The sequence below is a fragment of the Protopterus annectens genome, chromosome 7.part0 (assembly GCF_019279795.1).
Source record: "Protopterus annectens isolate FY-2018-M chromosome 7.part0, PAN1.0, whole genome shotgun sequence".
In the NCBI taxonomy this organism is placed as follows: domain Eukaryota; kingdom Metazoa; phylum Chordata; order Ceratodontiformes; family Protopteridae; genus Protopterus; species Protopterus annectens.
The window spans coordinates 45,440,434-45,465,338 of NC_056739.1; the positions used below are offsets into that span (position 1 = coordinate 45,440,434).

Here is a 24,905-nt window from a genome sequence, read left to right on the forward strand (position 1 = left end):
TATTCCAATAAGTTGCAGGGTTATAACTGTAAAGCAAGTGACCCATTTTATTTTTAGGTTTGGAAATCTGGAGCAAGTCCTGGTCAGAGTTACGAAGGGATCTAGCAGGAGAGTATTTGGTTAAGAGGGATGTTAGGCTAGGACAAAATGATGGCAGATATAGGATGGAGTGGACCAGTTGAAGTTGGTGTAGTTTGAGAAGATGGGGGAATTCTAGCCATTCTAGTTGCTTAAGAGATGAGCAGTGGTGAGACTTATAGATTTGGTTTGCTGAAAATCTAGCAACCTTGTTGTAGTTTCTAGTTTGGAGAGGAGTGTAGAGTTTAGATTTGTGAATACTTGGCAGCTATATAGTTGGGTGGGAAGGAGAAAAGCACGAGAGAGTTATTTTGGCCCTGTCAGTAAGGAATGTCTTGTTTTGGTACACAGATCCGAGTGTCTGATGTGTCTTTTTTATGCAATTAGTGATGTGAATATCAAATTTAAGCTGATCATCTATGGTGACACCTAGTAGTTTTGAGCTGGGTTCTACTGAGATGATTGTCTTGTTGCATGAGTGGATGGTGAAAGTGGATTTGAGGTTACAGAGGTTTTTGGGGAGAAAGAGGAAAATCTTAGTTTTCTTTGGATTGAGAGTTAATTTATCACTGAGCCATGCCTCTATAGTGTTGAATGTAGCTTGAGTTAAAGAGTGAAGGTCAGATGGGTTGTCTGCAGTTGTGATGACAGTAGAGTCATCAGCATACTGCACTAGCGATGACTGGAGGCAGGAGGAGTGTAATTGGTTGGTAAATATATTAAAGAGTAGAGGCCCAAGGATGGATCCTTGGGGGACACCCATTTCCACTGAGAGAAGGGGGGATTGTGCAGAGCCATTTAACTGATTGTTGGTGGTTAGTGAACCAAGATAAGGTATGAGAGGAGACATAAGGATTGTTAGTTTGTAGAGGAGAAGTGGATGGGAGACAGTATCATAAGCTTTGGAGAGGTCCAGGAACAGCGTAGAGACAAGTTTATTATTTTCACGGGCGAGTGATACAGTATTTATAAAGGATGCTAGTGCAGTTGTGGTGCTGTGTTTGGGACGGAAGTCATGTTGAGTATGAGTTAGTAAGTTTTCCTGAAGTAAGTAGTGTATAACCTGGTTATGGATAAATTTTTCTAATAATTTGGAGAGAGGAGATAGTATGGCAATTGGTCTAAAGTTTGTTATATTGGAGGAGTTTCCACCTTTGTGAATAGGTTAGGTATAGAAATTTTTCCATAAGTTGGGGACGTAGGATTTGGTGATAGAGTGGTTAACTAGGATAGATACTGTGTAGGCCAGTGGTTCTGCTGCAATTTGTAGAAAGTAGGAGGGAAGCTTGTCTATTGAAGGGGAGCAGGGTTTAAGCTTAGAGAGAAGTGATTTCATGTAAGAAGTAGGCACTGTTTTGAGGGAGAAAGTCTTTTGGGTGTTAGGAAGAGAGGAGGTATGAGAGGGTTTGCAGGATCTGTTGCATCTTGGGAGATAATTTACTACAGAGGATATCGATTCAATGAAGTGATGATTTAAGATGGTAGTTGCTTCCTCAGGTGTTTTGTTTGGGCAAGGGTTTGGAGAGGATGGGTTTCCAGGGTGTAGTATGTGGTTGATTGAGTTCCAAAACTTTTTTGGGTTGGATTTAAGAGTATTAGGAGGGTTAGTGTAGACATTCTTTTTGTCATTGTTGATGAGTTTTTTGGCTTGGTTTCTAAGTTGTTTGTAGGGCTGTAGTAGAGAGGGAATCTGGGATGTGGTCCAGAGTTTCCATATTTTATCCCTATTCTTCATGAGGGCACGAGTAGTTTTAGTAAGCCAGGGAGCAATTGTGGGTTTAATTCTGACTACACAGAGAGGGGCTTGGGAGTCAATGATGTTAAGAAAGGTATAATTGAATGCATGGACAGCATCATCTAAGGGGAGAGTAGTAAGGTGAGACCAGTTAATTCCTGAGAGTTAGTCAATGAAGGAATCGGGGCAGAAGGCTGATAGTTTCTGGGTGGTAATATGGTATGGTATGACAGGAATTCTCGAGCTAGAGAGTATGCTGTAGGGCAGCAAGTAATGGTTCTCATTCCTGTAAGACACAACAAGCTGCAAGCAGCTTGGGAGGGACCCTATAATGTGGGAAGAAAGGTAAGTGATGTTAACTACATGGTGAAACTGCCAGGCAGAAGGCAGGGGCACAAACTGTATCATGTTAACATGATGAAACCTTATAATGATAGGGAGGCCCTTGTGCTGAGTATTTGCAGTGGGTTGCAGGAGGAGTCTGAGGGAGATATGGTGATTTATCTCCTCAGTGAGGCTGACACTTCAGTGGAAGGGGTAGCAATGTCCCAGCAGCTATCTTCTACCCAGGTTCAAGAAATCTGAGCAGTGTTGCAGGAGCTTGGGGACATGTTCACTGGGAAACCAGGGTGCACCCACCTGGTGCAGCACTAGGTGAATACAGGACCCAAAAGGCCTATTAAGCAGGCCCTTTATAGGGTGCCTGAGAGAGTTAAACAGACTCTGAGGAAGGAAATACAGGAGATGTTGGAACTAGGGATAATTCAAGAGTCCAACAGTCTCTGGGCCTCCCCAGTGGTGCTGGAGCCATAGAAGAATGTCAGAACCAGGTTCTGTGTGGACTACAGGAAATTAAGTAGTCACACAGAGTCAGATGCTTATGCCATGCCTAGGACAGATGAGCAGATGGGTGGGGCTAAGTATCTTACAACCATTGATCTTACCAAGGGTTACTGACAGGTGCCCTTGACTCCCAGTGCTAGAGAGAAGTCAGCCTTTGTGACTCTTTTTGGCTTGTATGAGTTCACAGATATGCCCTTTGGGATGAAGAATGCCCAAGTGACTTTCCAGAGGCTGGTAGATCATATCCTAGCAGGAGGGTTTGCCCTTGCTTACCTAGATGATATTGCCATCTACAGCCATTTCTGGCAAGAGCACCTTCAACATGTCAGGGAGGTGCAGGGCAGACTACAGAGGGCAGGGTTGACCATTAAGCCAAGCAAATGTCAGGTGGGTATTGCAGATGTCTTCTACCTGGGACAGAGTAAGGGAGTGATAAGATCAGGCCAGAACCTGCCAAAGTAGAAGCCATTCAGGCATGGAGTGCACCCGTTACCAAAAAGCAGGTGCGGGCATTCTTAGGGCCAGCAGGGTACTACAGAAAGTTTTTCCCCAGTTATAGTACCATAGGTGCTCCCCTCACAGACCTTACAAGGAAATACAGGCCAGATAAGGTAGTGTGGACCCCAGCATGTCAGTAGGCATTCCAGAAGCTTAAAGAATCTTTGGGAGGACCCCATGTGTTAGCCAGTCTAGATTACAGAAAATAATTTGTTGTGCAGGTGAATGCTTTGAACCATGGGGTGGGGGCTGTATTTAGCCATATTTCTTCAGAGGGAGAAGAGCACCCAGTGGTTTATCTCAGTCATAGGCTCAAACCCAGGGGGGAATGCTATGCAATTGTAGAAAAGGAATGTCTAGCCATAGTGTGGGCACTGCGGAAACTTCAGCCTTATTTGTATGTAAGAAAATTCACTGTAGTGAGAGATCACAATCCCCTAATATGGTTACCCAGAACCAGCCAGCAAAATGCCAAGTTGCTAAGATGGAGCCTATGGTTGCATGCATATGATATGTCAGTGCAGCACCACAGTGGGGTTAGCAATGCCAATGCAAATGGGCTCTCAAGACAGGGAATGGGGTAAGGTATACTCAGATAGACCTAATCCTCTCAAGCAACTTTTCTCAAGGGTTACTTGAAAAACTAGCTTGAGTTCTCCGGGGGCAGGGGGGATGTGTGATGACAGGTGAAGGCTACCAGCCTAGCCAGATAGAATTTTGTAGATAATTCTGCTATTTGTAAACATTAATATAAGTTACAGGCTTGTTCTCTTAAATGTGAAAAGACTGGATCGGATGTTGAACTGAAAAAAATGTAACAGTGCACTCTGCTGTAAGAAAGTTAATAACTCAAGCATTGTGAAATTCTTTGATTTAAAACTCAGAGCCGAGATGTCTAGAGGGAGACATTCTGCCTATTGTTTTGAGGCCAGACTTAATGGCTAGAATTTACATGTGTAATTTCTTTTATTGCTCTGGCTTCCTGACCAGCTTCAAGATCAAAAGGGCTATTAACCTCTACGTTTCTGTTAGCCTGGGAACCAGAAAGAAATGATGCAATCTGAAATGAATCGGTGGCACTGTGTTATCAATTTAAGGACAAAAAGAATGAGAGCATTTAGCATTTGTCTTGAGAACATCCAAGTTGACCAGCACTCTGCTTGTGTTCTATATGTAAGTTTATTTTAGAGCTGTGTTTTTTCTTAGATACAGCTAGGAACTAGGAAGATTAGATTAATTTTTTTTTCTGTATTGATGTCAAAACTTTTCTACTGTATTATTGTAAGTATTTCTCTGTGATTAGCACTGTGTAGTAAGAAGTATTGTCTTGTGTTTTTATTATTTATTAAGTATTTTAAACCTTTCAACTGTGGCTGTTCTGTGTACATTGCATGTATATAGTGATACTGGCAAAGCCACTCCAATAAGCCTTGACTGTTCAGTTGCACTTATTTGGATAATAATATTGCACAGTATAATTGGACACCCTTTCATAAGGGTCTTTTAGTAGCCGATAAATATTCATTGATGGTGGCAAGTGGTACTACTGTATAGTCTGGGTAAAAGGGGCACAGCTGAAGAACCTGTGCCAGCCTTCCCCAGGAGTGTCTGTGTGGTTGCATAAACTCTTATCACAAAGTGTGTGTGTCAGCTACTTGGGCAGGGACACGAAGCACTGGTTGGACAGAGAGATTGTTGGAGGTTTTAGCTTGCCCACTAGGCTGAGATCTGGACCCTATAGCTGTGCCAGTGTGGACTCTTATTGGGGACCTGGAGAGAAAGGGAAAAACCAGTCCCAGACTGACTGTGATCTCTGTGTGCTCTTAAGGGAAATTGAACTTTACTGTGTGTGTATTTATTATCCTTTCCCTATGTGGACATCCCTCGCTGGTGTTAGTGGTGAGGATTGAAGCTCCTTGATTGCTGGACCAGTGCATGGGAAACACATAGCTAATTAACAGTAGACCCTTCCGCAGACTGCCAGTAAAGTACCACATGGAATTTATTTACACTTTCTTACATGGCTAATTAGCATTAGACAGTCCCCCAGACTGCTATTAAAGTACCACTTGGTATTTACATTTTCTTACACGGCTAAGTAAGATATCAAATCTTATTTATTTACATTTTCTTAAATGGTTAATTAGCATTAGACACTCCCTCAGACTGGCAGTAAAATACCACATGGTATTTATTTAAAATTTTTTCTTACATCACTAATTATTAGACACTCCCCCCCAAACTGCCATTTAGGTAATACCACATGGTATTCATTTAAAATTTCTTACATTGCTAATTAGCATTAGACACTTCCCCAGACTGCCAATAAGATATCGCATGGTATTTATTTTTATTTATTTATTTATTTATTTCACATTGGTTTACCAGGAAGGTCCAACTGGCCAATGGCCCATTTTCAGTGGAGGCCCGAGGTGATAAGCTCCATTTTTTTTCTTTTATTGACATCTTCTTAGCTGAGTTGATGCCATATTTCAGCGGAGGCCTGGGTGAACTATCTGGTTAAATAGATTAGTGTCACACAGTTAGCAAATGGAGATTGATGGACTCAAACCCTGGACTATGGAATGAAGCTTATTAGCTCATAGCTTTAATTCTTTGCATTAAACTCCTATATTTAACAGCAGGTTTTGTGATACTGTACAATAATATCACTGCGCTCACAGCTCAGGCCCTGGAAAAAAAATTGAAATATATTTGTTGCCATTAGGTACATGTATGAAGAGGTTCTTCATAGTTATGTAAACAATTCTTAACCAAAAGTTTTATTCTGTCTCAACTATAGAAGACTATGGCAATGGAATCTGAAGTCCACAAGGCTGAGTCAGGGAGACGTTGCTTTCTCACTATTCATTAAAACTCGGGTTGGAATTTAACAAATATTAGTTATTTTAAGCAAATGGCAGTGTCATCACCAAGTCTTAAAAATCTACCAAAATTCTTGAAAAAAAACCTATTTGTAACTGGTTACTTTCCAACAATCTATCAATACATCCAAAATAATGATACAAGCATTCCACGAAGCACAAGTGTTACAAACATTCTCACAAGCATTACACTTCGGATTTCTTCTGGAGGTGATTGGTATACATTTAAGATGAAAACACTGAATACATTTTTACGTTTTGGTTGGCAAATGGTACTTTTTGGTTTCTAATTTTGGCTTACATTCACCTGATTCATTGCCTTGTGGCATAAATATGCTCTATTGGTTTTGTTGGCCAACCTTACAAAATTAATTGTGTTGTGCCATAGAGTAGCACCGACAACAGGTCGACACAATGCTTGGTGGAGCTCTGTTATGACAGCAAAGAGCTCTTCTACCCCATCAGAAACTCTGGAATTATGATTCCAGAAAGTCGTTTTATACACAGCGGCTTATTCTACATATGTGACCAAGTTCGGGCGCACAGTTTGTAAGTGGTCTAACTCATTTGCAGGAGACCTCATTTAATTTCTAAAATTTGGATAATCTTGACTGCAATAAAATATTGTAAAAGATAAGTGTCTTATTTACTGTCAACCATAAACAAGTAAACAGATACATTCTCCTAGGTCCCTGTATTGTCTTTTTAAACACTGTATAAAAGACAGCACCTTTTCAAGACAGAGATTAAATATTAAAATCCCTTCATTCCACAGACAGTCGAGAACATCTCGGAGTAACATTGTCAAAAGCAAACTGGCTACCTCTGACTACAGAGCCACCTTTCTAGTTCATTCTGTACTTTTTAAGTTAATATACTCAAACTATTGGCCACCATTAAAAAGTTAGTAACCAGGCAATTTTTTTATTCCTTAGAAAATCAAAAGAGCACACTGTTATAATACCATCCTTCAACCCAGAAATAACACAGAAGTTCTTCTCTAAAAGTTGTGCCTCCAGCTTAAATGCCATTTCAGAAAATATTAAAATAATGAGAAAATTGGGTATATGTGATGGTCACTGTTACCAACACCAAAACTACAAACACAAAATGGCAAAAATGGGGTAGATACAGATGTCAGATTATCACAAATTCCAAGTTCAACCTAAAAGAAATTCTTTAAAGACATTTGCAAATGTTACTGCCTCTATGATCCCGAATAAACATTTCAACAATGTTACTGCTCCGTCTGGTTAAACAGTTCCAGTACACATTCAATCATTATGAATTTAAACCACAACTTTGGAAATACCTGACAATTTACATTTTTAAATGCATACTAAACCATTTCCTTAGTGAACAAATTCATCTCTAATTGCTGCTTTGTCTTTTATTCACAACTTTTTAATTATATATTTTATAATATATTCTCCTTTTTCCATTTTTTTCATAAATGTATTTTTTTTTTGGATTTCTATCTGCATAATCTATATGCATCTGTGTATACAAGGCTGCTTGTCAGTTCAGTTTAAATATATCCGTAAATGTTTGTATCTAATGTTACTTCCATATGGCCTGAGCATGGCAAAAGGGCCTTCAGACCAGCTCACTCATTTAGTTAAATAAATACAATGAATAAAAAGATGTGTTAGCACATAATAAATCACTCATGGAAGTTCTAATCAAGCAGCGGAGATGAGTGTTTTGAATATGTCATTATTCAATAAAGTCATACTTTACTGCTCAACTTTATCTTCAGATCTAGCAACAGTTTCAGTTGTCTTTTATAAAACTAAACATGGAATAAAGAGTTCCTGACTTTTAAAACAATGCACATGAAAATCCCTAGCCGTGTACATAACATAGCAAGAGGTCAGGTTAGAGTCCATTACTTGACAGAAATGGAACATCGCTTCAAGATGTTGTTGTGACAGGGAACTATAACCACAAGAAAAGTGTACTGGTTCTAGACAGTGCAGCAAATGCTGCAAACATACACTTTAGATGTTTACAACGACTTGCTTCTTAGCAAATTCACAGTGCGCAGACTCTAGGTAAGATGTAAACTTTTAGTCAGATTAAATACTGTGTGCATAAAAATATCAGTTAGAAAGCAAATAGCAGCACGACTGGACCTACAAAAAGAAAAAAAATTACTTTGAGCAAATAAGACAAAATAATCACTGCAGAAAGGTAAGAATACTCCTTCCCTAGCAAGTGTATTAGCAAAAGGCAAGGCAAGGTTAATTTTCCTTCATACTGAAAAACGTTTCACTCAAATTCACCAACACCATAAGAATGTAGAATGTTTAAGGGCGACTGTATAAGAACACGGTGCTGATTGAGAAATATCCTGAACAGGAATCTATTCCATCATCCCCAACATCCAAAATAATTCCTGCAATTTAAAGCCATCAGGTACGCAGCTCAAAGCTATCTGAAGTTATGTAATGGCAGTAGTGGAAAATGTACGAATGGCCAAAGAGAGAAAAATATACACGGAAAGAAAGCAGAACTAAAGACACAAAAGAGATATAGGTCAGCAAAATCAGACTTAAGAAGTACATAGTTAATTACTGTCAACAGAAATGCAAACAGTTAGTGAGAACTGATCAAACACAGCTAGACATGCTACAACATGAATGTGGACCAACATCTGAAAACTATCACCAGATATAAACATGGACAATGTATTTCAGTCATCTGACATACATAAACAAAAACAGCTTAATACAATGACAAGTACAAACAAACAAGGACAAACCGCCTAATGCATTTTCTCCTGTCCACTCAGACCTCATTGTTTCTGGCCTGGTCCTCAGTCTTTGTGCTGGGTCCAATTGTGAATTTGAAGGTATCCTGAGAGCTCAGCTTATCTGTGCTTCCAACTTGGGGGATTTTTTTTAACCTACCCATTTCCTTTACCCACCCACCAAGGTCATTGCTTTTACATCCGAGTGCAACTCCCCTCTTTAGACCATGGCCCCACCTGGGATGGGCACACCTGTCCCTGCCACTATCAGTCACTCAACTTCCTACTTGAAGCCCAGCTGGGCCTTAGTCAGGCCTTTCTCCCTCTAGGCCACCAGAGTGGCTTTAAGATGGACAAGGAGTTTAATACAGTCACTCCATATAAACAAATACTGGCAAACAGGTCAATGACAAACATAAATAAGAGAAAATAAAAATGCTGATAAAAAAATGAACAGCATCACCAAACACTAACAGTGGTAAAATGTTTGATACTTTTACTAGAAATAAACAAAAACTGGCAAACAGCTTAATAACATCATCAGAAATAAAAACCAAAGAGCTGCCATCACCACATAAAATGTAAACTACATTCTGACTGAATCCTTTAACATCAAGCAGTACGTGACCATCCAGACATCAAATGGACATGTCAACGATTGTATGAAATAACATTAGAGATTATCAACACCAAAATAAGGCAACATTACATGAGAACTAAAGATAAATATCCACGTACTCTCTAAAAAAAAAAAAAAATAAAATATATATATATATATATATATATATATATACACACACACACACACACACACACACATGACACAACAGTACATATAGCTATCACTAACTCTAGTCATAAATAGAGTGATGCCATTACCAGGCTGCTAAAGTTAGAAGATGGACAGATAAGTAGATGAGAAAGATGGTGTATGTGTGTAGACACAGACAGAAACTGCAAATACACAGAGTACACAGGTATACATACATATATGTGTGTATAACATTTTCTAACATTATAAATGGTAGTGCCACAGATGAAGCCAAAGTGGAAAACCAAACAAGCCAAGTATGTATGTATCTTGAAGTAGTTCATCCGTTGGAATAAAACACTCAAAGAATCAATAGAAACTGGTTTTCTCATTGCAGAATACAGTTATGCTTCAAAGCAGTGTTTTCCCGAAATGTGTTCTATAACTTAGATGCATATTCCATATACACATATATGTATATATTACTGTAGCAATATCAAATCCTGTGTTAAAGACATCAGAGGCTGATTAAGGCAAAAAAGGCTTTGCTAAGCAAATAAAATCAGTTAATTCCTTTATTACTCTTCTGGGTGCCACTTTTGTACTGCAAAATGAAGCAAAAGAACAAATGTGTCTTAAGAGTCTGAGGGGTTTTCCCACCTTGAGATCAGAGGAAGTCGAGGAGGCTTTCCTGGCACTGTTTTCCGCCAGTCGTGTTCTCCTGTTCCATATCTGGGGAGGGAGACAACATTACATGAGCTAGGTTTGGTCGATATGTCACTCAATGTCTTGCATCTTAATATATGGAACAAGACTTAAAAAAATGCACTTAGAACACAAATCAAGAATGCATCTTAGAAACAAGAAATATTCTTTCAAAGCTGGAAGAATAAGTTAATTATAATAAGATTTCCTGAAAATCAAAACATCTGTTAATGTTAACAGTCCATACATTGTTTGATAAAGTGACGGATACACGTTCAATCCTATTTTTCACAAAAGACAATGGAAAATTCAAATACAAAATTAGAAACAGCTATCAAATGCCAGGTGTATATGGTTAGGCATTTTACAGGAAGGGATTGTAAACATTGTTACTTTGTTTACAGGAAGGGATAGTAAACATTGTTACTTTGCATTAACCATCTTCTATGCTTAAAACATGTCAAATCAAACTTTAGTCTGAGGAGGAAAAGCCTGCTTCCCTCATCTGTGGAGACCTTGAGATGCCCTGCTGCTTCCCTCATCTGTGGAGACCTTGAGATGCCCTGTACAGAATATTGTTCTTATGGGTAGGTCATGATGTGCACATAATTATGTACTTCACAAATAGCTGCAAAAAAGTGCATTTAGTCATGACCTTTCATGTCAGAATACAAACGCACAAACCCACATGCAAACAGAAATTGTGTACGACATATTAATGGACCAATATAGATGCCGAGGAGGAAACACTGAACATTTGACCTATATTAGCCCTTTGGTGGTTTCCAAGAAGTTCCTTTGCATGAACTAAGATGACACATTTAAGCTGTTTATCAAAAAGGTCCTTACAGCACAAATCATATACCCTAAACTGAGCTACGGATTAAGCACAGATTTTTGTTGTACACAAAAACAATATATTTATAAATTAAGGGTGCAAATGCCCCAAAATTGATTTTATCTTTTACATTTCATAGCATGACGTAACAGCCAGAATAACAAATTGCATCATCAGATTTAATGAAACATTGTAACTAATCGGGAATAACAAATTGCATCATCAGATTTAATGAAACATTGTAACTAATAGAGAATAACAAATTGCATCATCAGATTAATGAAACATTGTAACTAATAGAGAATAACAAATTGCATCATCAGATTTAATGAAACATTGTAACTAATAGAGAAGGAAAACGTGAGTTGATATGCTGTATGACAACAAGCAATTTGTTTCCAAACATCTTTATTAAATTTACACACATGACAAAGGCAATTTACATAAATGAAAAACATACATTATGATATCACAGTTTACATCACAGACACCGTTGAAACAACTATAGCTGTAAACATTATACATCACTTATAAACCATCCAGTCATCGTCAGTTAAGCATCAGATAGCAGTAATGACTTCTGGATACCATTACACACTTATTCAAAAATCTAAGATTTATAAAATTTCATAGTAGCTACACTAGTCTGTAAGACATCAAATTGTATTTCTCCAGTCAGTGTGGTACAAAAAACAATGCATGCTAATCAGTGTTCCTTTCTATGTATTTACAGGAATGGGGGAGAGGAGACAGGTCTTTGCTGGATTAGAACTGCCGTACTCTAGAGCTGCTCCCTCAGGAAATGCTGGAAGCTCAGGTCTTGTGGTCTTGCCTTAGATCCAGCTGTTCTGCCCATAAGGCATACATTGATCTGGCAGTCAGCTGATGGGAAGGTTAAGTAAGTCATGAGGAATCATTGTTATTAGAGCGGAACCATATGGAAAACTACATACGAAACATTATGCATTAAAACCTTAATTCATGGAAAAATGAAACAGTTAAGTCAGAAAGAAGCAAGAAATTAAGAAAGGCAATGGCATAAACCTAAAGAATGCAAATCCATTTCAGTCAAGAAAGGGCATAACAGTAAACTTGCAATGAAAAAAAAAAATAAAAGTACATTTACAATGTTCTGTTTTGTCTCTTTCTGCTTTTCCCAGTTAGGGGTCGCCACAGCGGAACTCTGGTCTGCTAATGATTGGTAGTTGATTTTTACATGTCAAGTTACCAGCCCTGACACACAACAATCAACGAAGGTACGCCCATTCACACATCTCCACTCAGAAGACGTTCTAGCTGAGAATCGAACTGGACAGCATCTTACTGTGAGGCGACAACACTACCACAGCACCACCACCGCAGTTACTTTTATACTTGTTTAATAAGCAGATAAATAAACTGGTCCACAGACCCTTTAACTACTACCTTTGCCAGTAGCATACATAAAATGCACATGAAACAGATTATCAGAGAGATGCACATTGATTCACTGTATTAGTAAGGTATTGAAAACATAAGTGATCAATAAAGAGAAAAAAAAGTAGATATCTGGAAAGACATTGTGTTTATATTATAGGATCATAGGAGGCTACTAGGCTAATGTCCTTGGGCCCTTACAAGCCTAGCCAAGAGCTTATACCCCAAAAAAACCTTAGTCAGCACCTGTCACCCCTGGGATAAATTTCTGGTTACCCATCCACTCATTAAGGTTGCTCTTGAAGAGGGTTAGTGAGGGTCTCTGTTTGACGTGTATGGGAAGTCTATTCCAGAGATGGGGCAGCCTCTGAGACATAAACCTGTCTCTCCAGCAGGTTTTGTTGATATCACATATTAGATTCAGGCCTTTTCAGCGGGTAGTGCGTGAGGAGTTAGACTTACAGATATGGAGCATCTCAAGTAGGGCAGGGTCCAAGATTGCCTAGTAGGCGAGACACAGATCACCCCTGAGGAATCTGTGCGATACTGAGTAGAGTGATAATAATTTGAGCCTGTCCGTATAGGACAGGTGTTGGAGGCCATGGATTATCTTTGTGAGGTATTTCAGTAGCCTTTCCAGTTGGGGCAGATGTTTGGAGAGTTATATCCCAAATGGGGCATTATACTCAATTATTGGTCTAATGAGGGAGGAGTACAGAGGTAATAATCTCCTTTTTTTCTGGATGCAATCCCTTTGCTTATGAGATGAACCAAGTGAAATTTGTGTTTTTGCCGAATGGTATGATGATACATTTTTTTGCATTTAGCTTGAGGCCATGACTTTGGCACCAGCCATTAGTTGCTATAAGACCCTCTTTCTTGCAGTATGTTAACATAATTTGAGGATCCAATGACAACACCCAACTTACAGTCATCCACAGACTTGGTCAGTCACAGGCCTTTTGTCTTTGCCTGGACCTCTGAGAAATGGATGTCAAACAGTAGGGGTCCTAGGACAGATTCCTGGGCAACTCCACTAGTGACAGGTCTGCTATCGGAGGTGGAGGCACCTATTTTGACTTTGAGGGTCCTGTCAGTGAGCCAGTTGGCCACCCACCTGATGAGATAGGGATTTACGCCAAGTTGTGTTAGCTTTTCGATGATGCCTGAGTGGAGGATTGTGTCAAAGGCCTTGGCCAGGTCAAGGTAAGCTGTATGTACTGACCTTCCCTCATCCAGGGCATTGGTGACAGTCTCAAAGAAGTCAACCAGGTTCAACAGGCAAGATCTATCTTTGATGAATCCAAACAACGTGAGGTCAAGTACTTGTAGATTGCCCATGTCCCTGTTTAGGAGATCCATAATATGTTCCATAGCTCTACAGATCAGACTTATCAAGCTAATGGGGTGATAGTTTTCAGGGTCAATAGTGGCACCACCTTTGTGCAAGGGGATGACAATGGCAGTTCTCCACTCTGCTGGAATGAAGCCTGTACTTAGGCTGTGGTTGAATAGGGTGCTCAATGGCGAACCCAGTTCTTGCTGGAGATATTGAAGAATACATCCTTTGATACTATCAGGTCCCATAAGAAGCTGTGTTTTTTGCCTTGGATAGAGCCTGTAATACTTGATCTACAGAGATGTGAGGTGTGGGACAAGTATCTAGGATGTCGAAAGGGCCATTGGAGGGGACGGCGGGATGAAGTTTGCACTGAACCCATCTGCTAGCAGGTTGGCCAAGTCAACAGGATCAGTGTAAGAGATGGATAGTCAATGAATATATGAGATGCCAGGCTTATACAAGAGTCATTTATGATGGTCACTAATGTGAAATTACAAATGTGTGATTTTTTTTCCTTTTTGATTAAAGATTGAGCTTGCGTTATTTCAAAGAATTCACTTTTTTCCAATATACAGCAGAGGGGTAAAATCACTGTAAAGGTGAAACGGTGAGTTTTTAGTGTCACTGTTTCACTGTCAGTTCAATATTTAGCAATCATTTTTAAATGTTCATTACTAATGTATCAAACTTTAGTCGTAGAGTCATCTGTATCATGTTTATATACAAGTAATGACCACATAAGCCTTGTTCCCTTTTTATTTTGTAACAGTCTGCGGTGGTGGTGCTGCGGTAGCATTGTCGCCTCACAGTACGACGTTGTCCTGTTCAATTCTCAGCTAGAGAGTCTTCTGTGTGGAGACATGCATGAATGGGCGTACCTTCGTTGAAGGTTGTGCGTCAGGGCTGGCAACTCGACACGTAAAAATCTACTGCCAATCATTAGCGGACCCGAGTTGTGCTGTGGCGACCCCTAACTGGGAAAATCCGAAAGATACAACAACATGGCTTGGAGTGTCCAGTTTGTTTGCTGGTTAGAATGTATTTATTTATTTGTGTTTGTTAACCAGAGTTGTGCATGGATCTCCAGGGACCATTTCAGACTCTGCCCGGGAGCTGTCTGGTTAAGTGATTTGCTCAGAGTAACACAGTTAACTGACAATGGAGTCTGAATCAGACCCTGCATGACTGGACACAGGAAACTGATTCTATTAATAATTCCTCAGCCCTCAGTGCAAACTGCATGAATCTCCATGTATCCTGTTAGTTTTGCCATGGGATTACATCACACATCACAAACTTATGTCACAAGCTAATTGGTGCATTTCCTAATCAACCATATGTTTGCATATACTACATGAGTGAAAAAGTGTCTGTGTTCCATGGGAGAGTGGTGTCTATAGCTTACTGTACTGGAATTGACTCCAGCTCGCCATGACCTGAAATGAATAAAGTAAGCAAACAGAGAACAAAGGAAATAAAAATGATCGTACTTTGATTGTTCTTAGTGTGTAATACAGGAAAATGGACAACAGTACAGGGAAAAGCATGTTAAAAACAGAGCTATTAAATCAATACTTATCAGCATTTAAAGAGGAGGCTACAGAAGAGTTATATTAAATCATTAGAAGGTGCCAGGAAACCAGGGTTGTTACCAGTCCTCTCACAGAGGGAATGCTCATGGGAGACATCAAAACTAATATGTGGATGAGATAGTGAAGCCTATAGGATTTACTCGAAGTTCTTCAGAGACTTAAGGGATAAACTATTAACCACTACCATTGCAGTGATTTATTACAGAAGAGTACATTTACTGAAGGTGACTTGGGAGAGAAGTGATTCCATTTGGCAATAATGTAAGCAGTACAAAGCCCAAGGACCACTGACTGAGCACTCAGATTATGGCTGTAAGCCAAATCATGGAATCCTTGCTGAAGGACCCAGATCCTAGACAGTATTTTATTTATTTATTTGCATTTGTTGATCAGGATAATCCACTGGGCCATGTCGACCTGTTTTCAGTAGAGGCCTGGGGAGAAAAGCTCCACAAAAAAAAAAAAAAATTGCATTACATACATTATTTTTACATATATGTAAGTTTACATTACATTACTATTGATAGATAATATTCAGTCCAAAGTATTAGGTAGCATTAGTAGAATAGAAAATCATATTATTCACATTTAAACCAGACTGGCAGAGAAAATGTTCATTAGGTAGTCATGTAAAAAAAAAAAGGAGGGAGTAAAAGGATAGAAAACTAAACTGAAGGAGGTACTTTAGGTAGGAGCATGAGAGGGACATTCCCATTTGTGGGATAGATGGGAGAAGAGGTGGGTTTTGAAGTTATTATGGTTAGGCATGTTGCGTAGGTGAGAAGGGAGAGAGTTCCAAAGTGTGGCTATTGTGCAGGCTAGTAGTAGTTGGCCTGGGGGATGAGAGGGTCTGTGTACTTGAAGCAGGTGCTGGTTCTCAGATCTTAGAGAGCGGGAGGGAGTGTAGGGTATTAGTGCTGTGGCTAGGGATGGACAGTCAGATGGTATGAAGATGAGCTTGTGGGTAGTGGTAAGTTGCAGATATCTAAGGTAGTTGGGAAGTTCTAACCATCTGAGGATAAGTAGTGAGTGGCAGTGATGAGATGAACTTTTGGAGTTACTAGCAAATTTTCAAATTTTGTGGTAGCAGGCTTCCAGTTTGGAGCACAGGCCTAGTTGGAGGTTGGTAAATAGGGGATCGACGTACATGAGAGATGGGAGGAGGAAGGTAGTTGGAAGTATTTGTCGGGTGTAGGGGCTGAAATAGCAGTTGTGTCTGTATAGGAGACCAATTTTGTTATGAGTTTTCTTCATAGAGTATATGTGGGAGTCGGACTTTAGGTTTTCGTCAATAATGATGCCTGACAGTTTGGTTGAGGGGACTGTTTCTAATAGAGTTTTATTTCGGCTTGTAATGCAGAACAGGTTTCTGTCTAAAGTGGAGTTTCTAGTAGGGGTAAAGATCATTAGTTTTGTTTTGATGGCATTTAGGGCAAGGTGATTGGCTTTCATCCAGGATTCTGTTTTGGAAAAGGCAAGTTGGGTTTTTAGTAGCAGTTCAGAGGGGGAGGAGGCTGAGGAGATGATGGTGGAGTCGTCTGCATACTGGATGATGGAGGCTTCAGGGATGGAGAGGTGGAAGTGGTTGATAAAGATGTTAAGGCATAGGAACCTTGAGGTACCCTGGTGGGTGTGTGTAGGAAAGGAGAGGTAGATTCCTTCCACTGGATGGCCTGTTGGCAGTTGGATAGGTAGCTGGTGAACCAGGCAAGGGTAGAGGGAGAGAGATGTAAGGATGGGAGCTGGGATAGGAGTAAGGAGTGGGAGATGGTGTTGAATGCTTTTGAAAGGTCTAAAAATAATGATGATACATATTTGCCATTATCACATGCTAGGTTGATAGTCTCTAGAAAGGAAAGGAGGGCAGTGATGGTACTGTGGCCGGGGTCGAAGCTGTGTTGGGTGTAGGAGAGAAGTTTGTTCAGGTTTAGATGTTGCATGATTTGTGCATGGATAATTTTTTCTAGTATTTTCGAGAGAGGGGAAGAGTATGGCTACAGGTCTAAAATTGGTTGTGTCTATGTTTTTACCACCTTTGTGAAATGGAATGATGTATTCTTGGCTCCTGATGGCTGGGACATATGTTTTCTGTATAGATCTGTTTATGAGAATAGATACAGGATAGGTGATGTTTCAGCAGATTGTTTGAGAAAGGCGGGTGGTAGATTGGTGCATTACGACAGGGTTTTAGCTTGAGGAGATGTCTTTTTATTGTGTTTGTGGGGATGGATATGGGGGTAAAGGGGGAGGTAGGAGGAGGTTTGCTGGTGGGGGAGGGGGGCAGGAGGGGGGTCAGTATGCAATCTATGAAGAAATTGTTGACATTAGTGGCAGTTTCTAGATTGGTGAGAGTGGGGTCTGGGCATGGGTTGCTTTTATTGCCAGGGTGAAGGATGGAGGAAACAGAGCGCCAAAACATTTTTGGAGTGGATGAGTGCATGGATTGGAGTTTGATGTAGTAGCTTTTGCAGTTTTTGGATATTAATTTTTTTGCCTAGGTTCCGAAGTTGTTTAAATTCTAGGAGCGAGTTGCTGAAGTTTGCTTTTGGTATCATTTCCATTTTATGTCACGTTGGTGCACGATATGTTTAGCTTGATAGGATAGCAGGGGCAGGGATTTGATTTGATTCATTTGGGGGGGCTTGTGGATTTAGGATGGTTAGGAATGTTTTGTTAAAATAGGATACTGCATCGTCAAGTGAGAGAGTTTGTAGGGGTGACCAGTCAGTGTGTTTCAGGCATTCTGAGAAAATCTCAGGGTCGAAGGAGGATAAGGGCGGGTTTGGATATATTGGTGATGTTTCTGTGGAGGGGGGGATATGCAGTCAACAAAGGCAGGTAGGTGGCCGCTGAGAGGACTGGGTAGAAGACTGGCTTGTGAGGCAAGGTGGGGATGGGTAGTGAGTATCCAGTCTATGATGGTACCAGAGGTTCCATCTTTGTTTGGTCTGGTTGAAAGGTTTATGAGTTGGGTGAAGTTGTATAGATTGATTGAATGGGATTGGATGTCAGAGTTAAGAGAGGCCCAGTTAATGTTAACATTGCCAACAATATAGGTTTTGTGTTTTATATTAGAGCTAAACCAGGATAGTATGTCTTCTCATGTTTTGGTATTATTGCATGGGGGGTATAGATGGAGCAGATGCATAAAGAATTACAGTTGTTAAGTTTTAAGTAGCCTATTGATATTTCAGCATTGGAGAAAGTAGGGATGGGGTTGGTGTATGAAGTTAGAGTATGGGTGGAGGGGTAGATAATAGCCACTCCACCACCTTTTTTCTGGGTTCTATCATTGCGAAGGATTTTGTAGCCAGGAGCAAGGATTTCATTGTCTGTGATGGAAGGTTTAAGCCATGTCTCAGAGATGGCTGTAATGTCGGGTTGGTTATGAGCTAGCCAGGCATGTAGGTTGGGGATTTTATTTTTGCGGCTTTACACATTGAAGGTGGTTAGTCGGATGGCTTTGGGTTTGAGGGGGTTGTTAGGGCTGCTACTTAGATGTCTGGCTGAGTTGGTTCCTGGGTTTGGGTGGATGTCACCTGATAGAGAGTGGGAGATGTAGAAGAGCTGATGGAGGTGATGTATGGGAGACAGGGAAGGAGGGTTGTTGAGGGGAAGCTTTTTCTTAGAGGTGATGGTATTAAAGGGGTGATGGGAAGGAGGAGTTGACAGTATGTTGGCATTGAAGTAATGGCTTGGTTTGGAGCAAGAGAGTTCAGGTGAAATTAGGCTATAAGTTGTGGATGTATATGGGAGGTAGGTGATGGTGGCTTGGGGGTTTGGAGGTGGTTGTGTGTTAGGGAGATGTGTAAGGAAGATTAGACAGCAGAGGGAGAGAAGAAGGCTGGATAGTATTAATGTGTGTGTGGAGAGAGTAGACATAGTTGGAGTGTGTGAGATTTGTATGTGAGTGTAGATGGGAGTGGCTAACAGCAGGTTGGGTGTGACAGAAGGGTGGGGTTAGGGTAGGAATAAATGTACAAGCACTGGGGGAGGGTGGAATTTGGGAGCAGGGTAGGGGATTGGAGTGAGCCCGTAGGGCGAATGGAGCGGGAAGAGCCAAGTAGGAGTGAGAGGTCCACTCAGAGCAGCAAAAAAAACAATCAGTTACAGGGGCTCTGTAGATGGGACTAGAGGGAAGTTAAACTGCAGTGGGATATGGTCATATCCACTATGACTTTGCATTAGAAAAACAAAGTAATAAAACAGCAAATACAATCAACAAAACACTAGCATGCAAAGGAATCAGGTATATCTATATTATATTTTCAGTTAAGACATATATCTGTTTTGTCAACACATTTAGGTCAACAAAACCGATAGTCAACAGATGTGCGAGACTGCTAAAAGTACTATTGTTTGGTAATATCCCTTTTTCCTGGTATTGTGCAGTCTTGTACTTAGAATATATAAGTATCATGGAATGAGGGTTGCAGAGGGGCTTTGCACCCTGCAAAAAAGATTGTTTTAATGTTGCACATTCTGCCATTATTTCTCGGAGCATGCTCATTATAATAGACTTTTTTCTTTAAATTATTTTTAATCAACTTAATGCAGATTGGCATTTGTATTTTTTGCCGTTTTTAAGTAGACCCAAAGGAATAGTTCCCTGGAACAGAAAATATGATATTATACTATTATCTCTTTGTATATGTGACTTTTCAGACTGCAGATGGGGGATTATGTTAATTTCTAGAGCAGCTGCTGAGACTGTCCATAGAGTACAGTGTGTAGTTCTAGAACAGCTGCTCAGACAGCCTGTGGAGGATGGTGTGTAGTTCTAGTGCAACTGCTAAGACTACTCATGGAGGATGGTGTGCAGTTCTAGAGCAGCTGCTAAGATTACTCATGGAGGATGGTGTGCAGTCGTATAAACCTCCATGTTTGTCAGGTGCAAATACTGTGCCTTTGTTTTCTGGGCTTACACAAGGACCTCCCAAAATTATCTAATTTCCAACTACCTCTAACCCACCAAAAATGTGTGTGTCACTGTTGTATCCTAATAACAAAATGTTTTAAATAAACTTTTTTTTCTTTATGGAAGATATAGGGTTAACATTTCCACTTGTACAACGTGTTATTTCCTCTATGTCATATTTCAGCCTTCTAGCTACTGTTATATTTTCCAACATCGCACCAAAAAATGGAAATATTTCTTCTAAAATATTTATTATCCACTCCAGATTTTATTCTTACACTGCTATGTCCGTTTAATTTACATCTCATACAATCAAATTGAAAATCATCCACATAAAATATACCAATAAGATGTCTAATTCAAGAACAAAATTCTTCCACCTCTAATATTGAGTTTGCATTTCTTACTATATACTTGACTTCATTTGTAATCCAGATAAAAGGTATAAGAAGAAGGGATCCTTGTATCAAAGATGATGACTGTATAAATAGAGACAATGTATCTCTCAGAACAGAGAGGCATAATAGCGGTCTCAGAATATGTGTCATAGATCGCTATGAGGATTGCATTGCGCAGCATTCTAACTTCACCAAAGATGATTCCACAGTATGAACATAAAATGATTGATTTTAATAGTTGGCTCATGTTCTGCTGTCACCAGAGCTGGATTATGGTCAAATGGGGCCCTTGGTAGTGTAATGGTCGCCCCCCCCCGATATCCATTACATCATCCCATTACTTGGCTATTTCTCCCCATTTCCCATAAACACTGTTCAGACCCGTCAGCCTGCTTTCTATTTTCTTTACTTCTACCGTGATTACAGACACTTGGATTTAACTTAAAACTTTAATTTCAGATTTTATAGCACAAACACTTACAGCTATCTGCTAAAGAAACTAATACACTCTCACAATGAAGACAGACACCATTAACAGTAAACTTTCCTGCCCTTGAAACTCAGATTCACTGAAATGGCATTGAAACCCAGATTCTAAGAAAATGCATCTGGCCAGTGGCAGATAAAGTTTATCTTTGGGCTGTTTTCAAATCATAGACCTCTTGCACACATTTTTAGGACCGTGCATACATGCATGTGTTCTTTGACACACTTTCCTGATTGTATTAAAATTTTATTCCTTATATAATACAGCCACTTGTTAGAGTGTGTTTTAAATTTGCAGTTTTTAACATTTTTCCAGTAAGCAATGAAGCAAAACGTATCAACCAATGACAAAACTACCCATTTCAGAATATTTCAATGATAAAAGGCCACCCAAACATGTCATTACTATCCAGCAATATCAGTAAATATGCACAGTCTTTGCAGAAGTAAAATTTGTCTGAATACTTCAACATTAAAGTGATCTGTAACAAATGAAGAGGTTGCTACTAGTAAACAGCTTTATATAATTTAGTGTTTCATGTACAAAGGCTGCTAAACTTTACATTTCAGTGTTCCATGTACCAATTTAGTGTCTGCTGCCCATGATGAATAAATTGCCTATGAAAAAATGGTAAGCTAGTGTAAGAGTAGAACTCACAGCCTTCTGCACCAGCATCAAGTACACTACCCAGTATGCTAACACTGCTTTTAAATTTTATAGCACAAACACTGACAGCATTTGCTAAACAAAACAGTTGCACACTGAAGACAGACAGCATGAACAATGGTAATCTTCTCTTCCCTTGAAACTGAATTCCCCAAAAATGCTCTGAAACTCAAAAAAAAAAAAAAAAAAAAAATACAGAAACTCAGTTCCTTGAAAATGCAGTGAAACTCACATTGCTTTAATATGCTCCCCTGATAATTATGTAAACAGTCTAGTAGTTGATTGTAGAGGATTCAGGTTCTTTTCTTCTGAAACCAAAGTACAGGGTTTGAGCTTGAGCAAGTTACTTAACTAACCTGTTAGCCAAACTAGGGTCATTACACACTTATGCACACACATGTATGTACACACACACACACACACACACACACACGTACGTATAAACACACACACACGTATGTATATACACACACACACCTTTCTCTCCATACACTTACTGAATGGAACAACAGTGGAGATCTACATTCTCTAAGAGCAGAAGAGTTATTCTACATTTGAACTTTGCAGAGAAGTGAAAGCTAAGTGTGCATGTGTCATGCATGTAGAGTGTGACTGCATGGTTGTGTGAGATGCACACGGAAAGGAATGGGAAAGTTACGTGTGCATGCGTGATGTAAAGTGTATCCTTAAAGAAGAAATGCAAGTCATTTTTAATTAAAATAAAATGTGGCATCCCCCAGCCAGTGGGCCCTAGGCTAGATCTGACTCTGGGTGTCACTCCAGGGGGACTCGACATCGGTCAGCATGAGAGGACATGGTCAAAAACCCACCTTGCATTGCCAGTGATGGGCTGCACCTGCCCCCCTCCCAAGGCTTTTGGATATTCGCTAAACCTTTATCTACCCCTCCAGAGAGCCTTTCTTTAGGCAATGCCCAAAAAGACAACTCTACCAATGTACTGAAACAGTCTACAAACATCCTTAAGCGATTACTGCTCAATGCTCAGAACCAAAAGAAAAAAAAAAAAACACTCCACACTCTTCAAGCCCTCCTCACTCTGGGGAATGTAGCTATCTCTTCATATCAACATCTGTAAATAGGGTGATATAATGGAGTGCATCCAAGTGCAAGTCACCACAGATAAGGTCCCTTAGCCTATCATGGCTAGCTACAGGTCACCATCTATGACCCTTGAGTCTCATGACTCTTATCTAAACCTACTAGAGGTACTCAGCCTCCAAACAAACACCTTCTTCATGTTTGACTTTAATTGACCCTCTACAGACTGGGAAAAGTACACTTCCTCAAACTCAGAACCACAACACTTCCTGAACTTTATCAACACAAACACCCTGGAACAGATAGTGTATGTTCCAACCAGAGGATCAAGCATACTGTATCTGGTACTCACCAACGGGGGAGAGCACTGCACCCTCCCCATGTTACTAACTCACTAGTAAGGTCAGATAAGAAAGCTGTCTCATTTAAGTAAAAATCAACCCAGAAAATCTAGCTAAACCAGTACCAGGAACTCTTCAAAGGCAAACGACATCCTATTAAGTGAATGTTTATCAAAAGTCAAGGCCCCCTCCCCAACCCCAAGATCACAGCTACCTATGCCGAATTATCCAGAGTCCTTATATAAACATGTGAATGGCTGCAGTACTTGTCAGAAAAGCCCAAAACAAACAATAAAAACAAATCCCACTGGTGGAATCCTCACCCAAATAGGGTATATGTATATAATAAAAAGGAAAACTCAGCCAAAATCAAGAAGACAAGTGTTCTCTTACGCAACTAAACAAGAAACTAAGAGGTCTAAATAAATCCAACAAGGCCATCTCTAAGGTCAGGATAGCCTTGCATGCTAAGGACAATCAGAATATCTTCTTCAGCTATGTCTGGAACCTTAGAGGTCACACAGCTGTGTGTTGAATTGGTGGTGAATGGTAACCCCTTTACTGATGAGGTGACAAAGCAAATCTATTGGCTGATAAATGCAGCTGAAACGTCACCCTCCCCCCCCCCCCCCAACTCCACCATTTGAAATCCTCAGTCTTTTCCCAGCAATAAGCATGCACAAGGTGCTGGCAGCACCCACTAAAGTCAAGATCATCACCTGCATGGATCCCAACAGCAGCCCTGGTTGCATCCTGAACAGTTTAAATCATTACCTATGAGGACACTTGAGGCACTCTGACTGCAGCCATAACACAGGCTATGCTTGAGGTGTCTGGAGGACTGCAATAGTCATCCACCTCTACAAGAAAGGCCATCAGCTGACCCATGGAACAATAAACCCATAAGTCTAACGATCCTAATATGCAAAGCCATGGAATGAACAATCATGCAAATGATAAAGACAATGGAAACCTACAGGCATTGGACTTACCTCAATACGGAATGAACGATCATGCAAACGACAGACAATGGAAACCTACAGGCATTGCACTTACCTCAATACGGAATGAACGATCATGCAAACGACAGACAATGGAAACCTACAGGCATTGGACTTACCTCAATACGGAATGAACGATCATGCAAACAACAGACAATGGAAACCTACAGGCATTGCACTTACCTCAATATGGAATGAACGATCATGCAAACGATAAAGACAATGGAAACCTACAGGCATTGGACTTACCTCAATATGGCTTTAAGGGAAGGTTATGCATACTTAACCTGGTAGACTTCTTTGAGAAGGTCACCAAAACAATGGATGAGGTTAAAACAGTGCATACTGCATGTCTTGACCTGGCTAAGGAATTTAATACAATACCCCACTGAGGCATTGTTGATAAGTTCACTGAGCTAGGCATAAATCTTTATATAACTCACTGGATTGCTATCTGGATCACTGACAGAACCCAAGATGTCAGGATTGGTGAGACCATATCCACCAGAACACTGGTTAGCAGTGGAGGACCCCAGAGTTCCATGCTGGGCCTACTCCTGTTTGTCATCTATTTCTCACAAATCAAGGCTGACATTCAAG

The 24,905-nt window shown here is 40.1% G+C and overlaps 1 protein-coding gene across 1 annotated transcript in view; it reads right to left on the reverse strand.

Moving 5' to 3' along the window:
• Positions 1-24,905, reverse strand: part of LOC122806230 (copine-8-like) — a 4,689,459-nt gene that overhangs the window by 2,845,019 nt on the left and 1,819,535 nt on the right. The window contains exon 7 of the mRNA XM_044076480.1: positions 10,203-10,274. Within this exon, the coding sequence (XP_043932415.1) occupies positions 10,203-10,274 (72 nt within the window). The remainder of the gene's footprint in view (positions 1-10,202; positions 10,275-24,905) is intronic.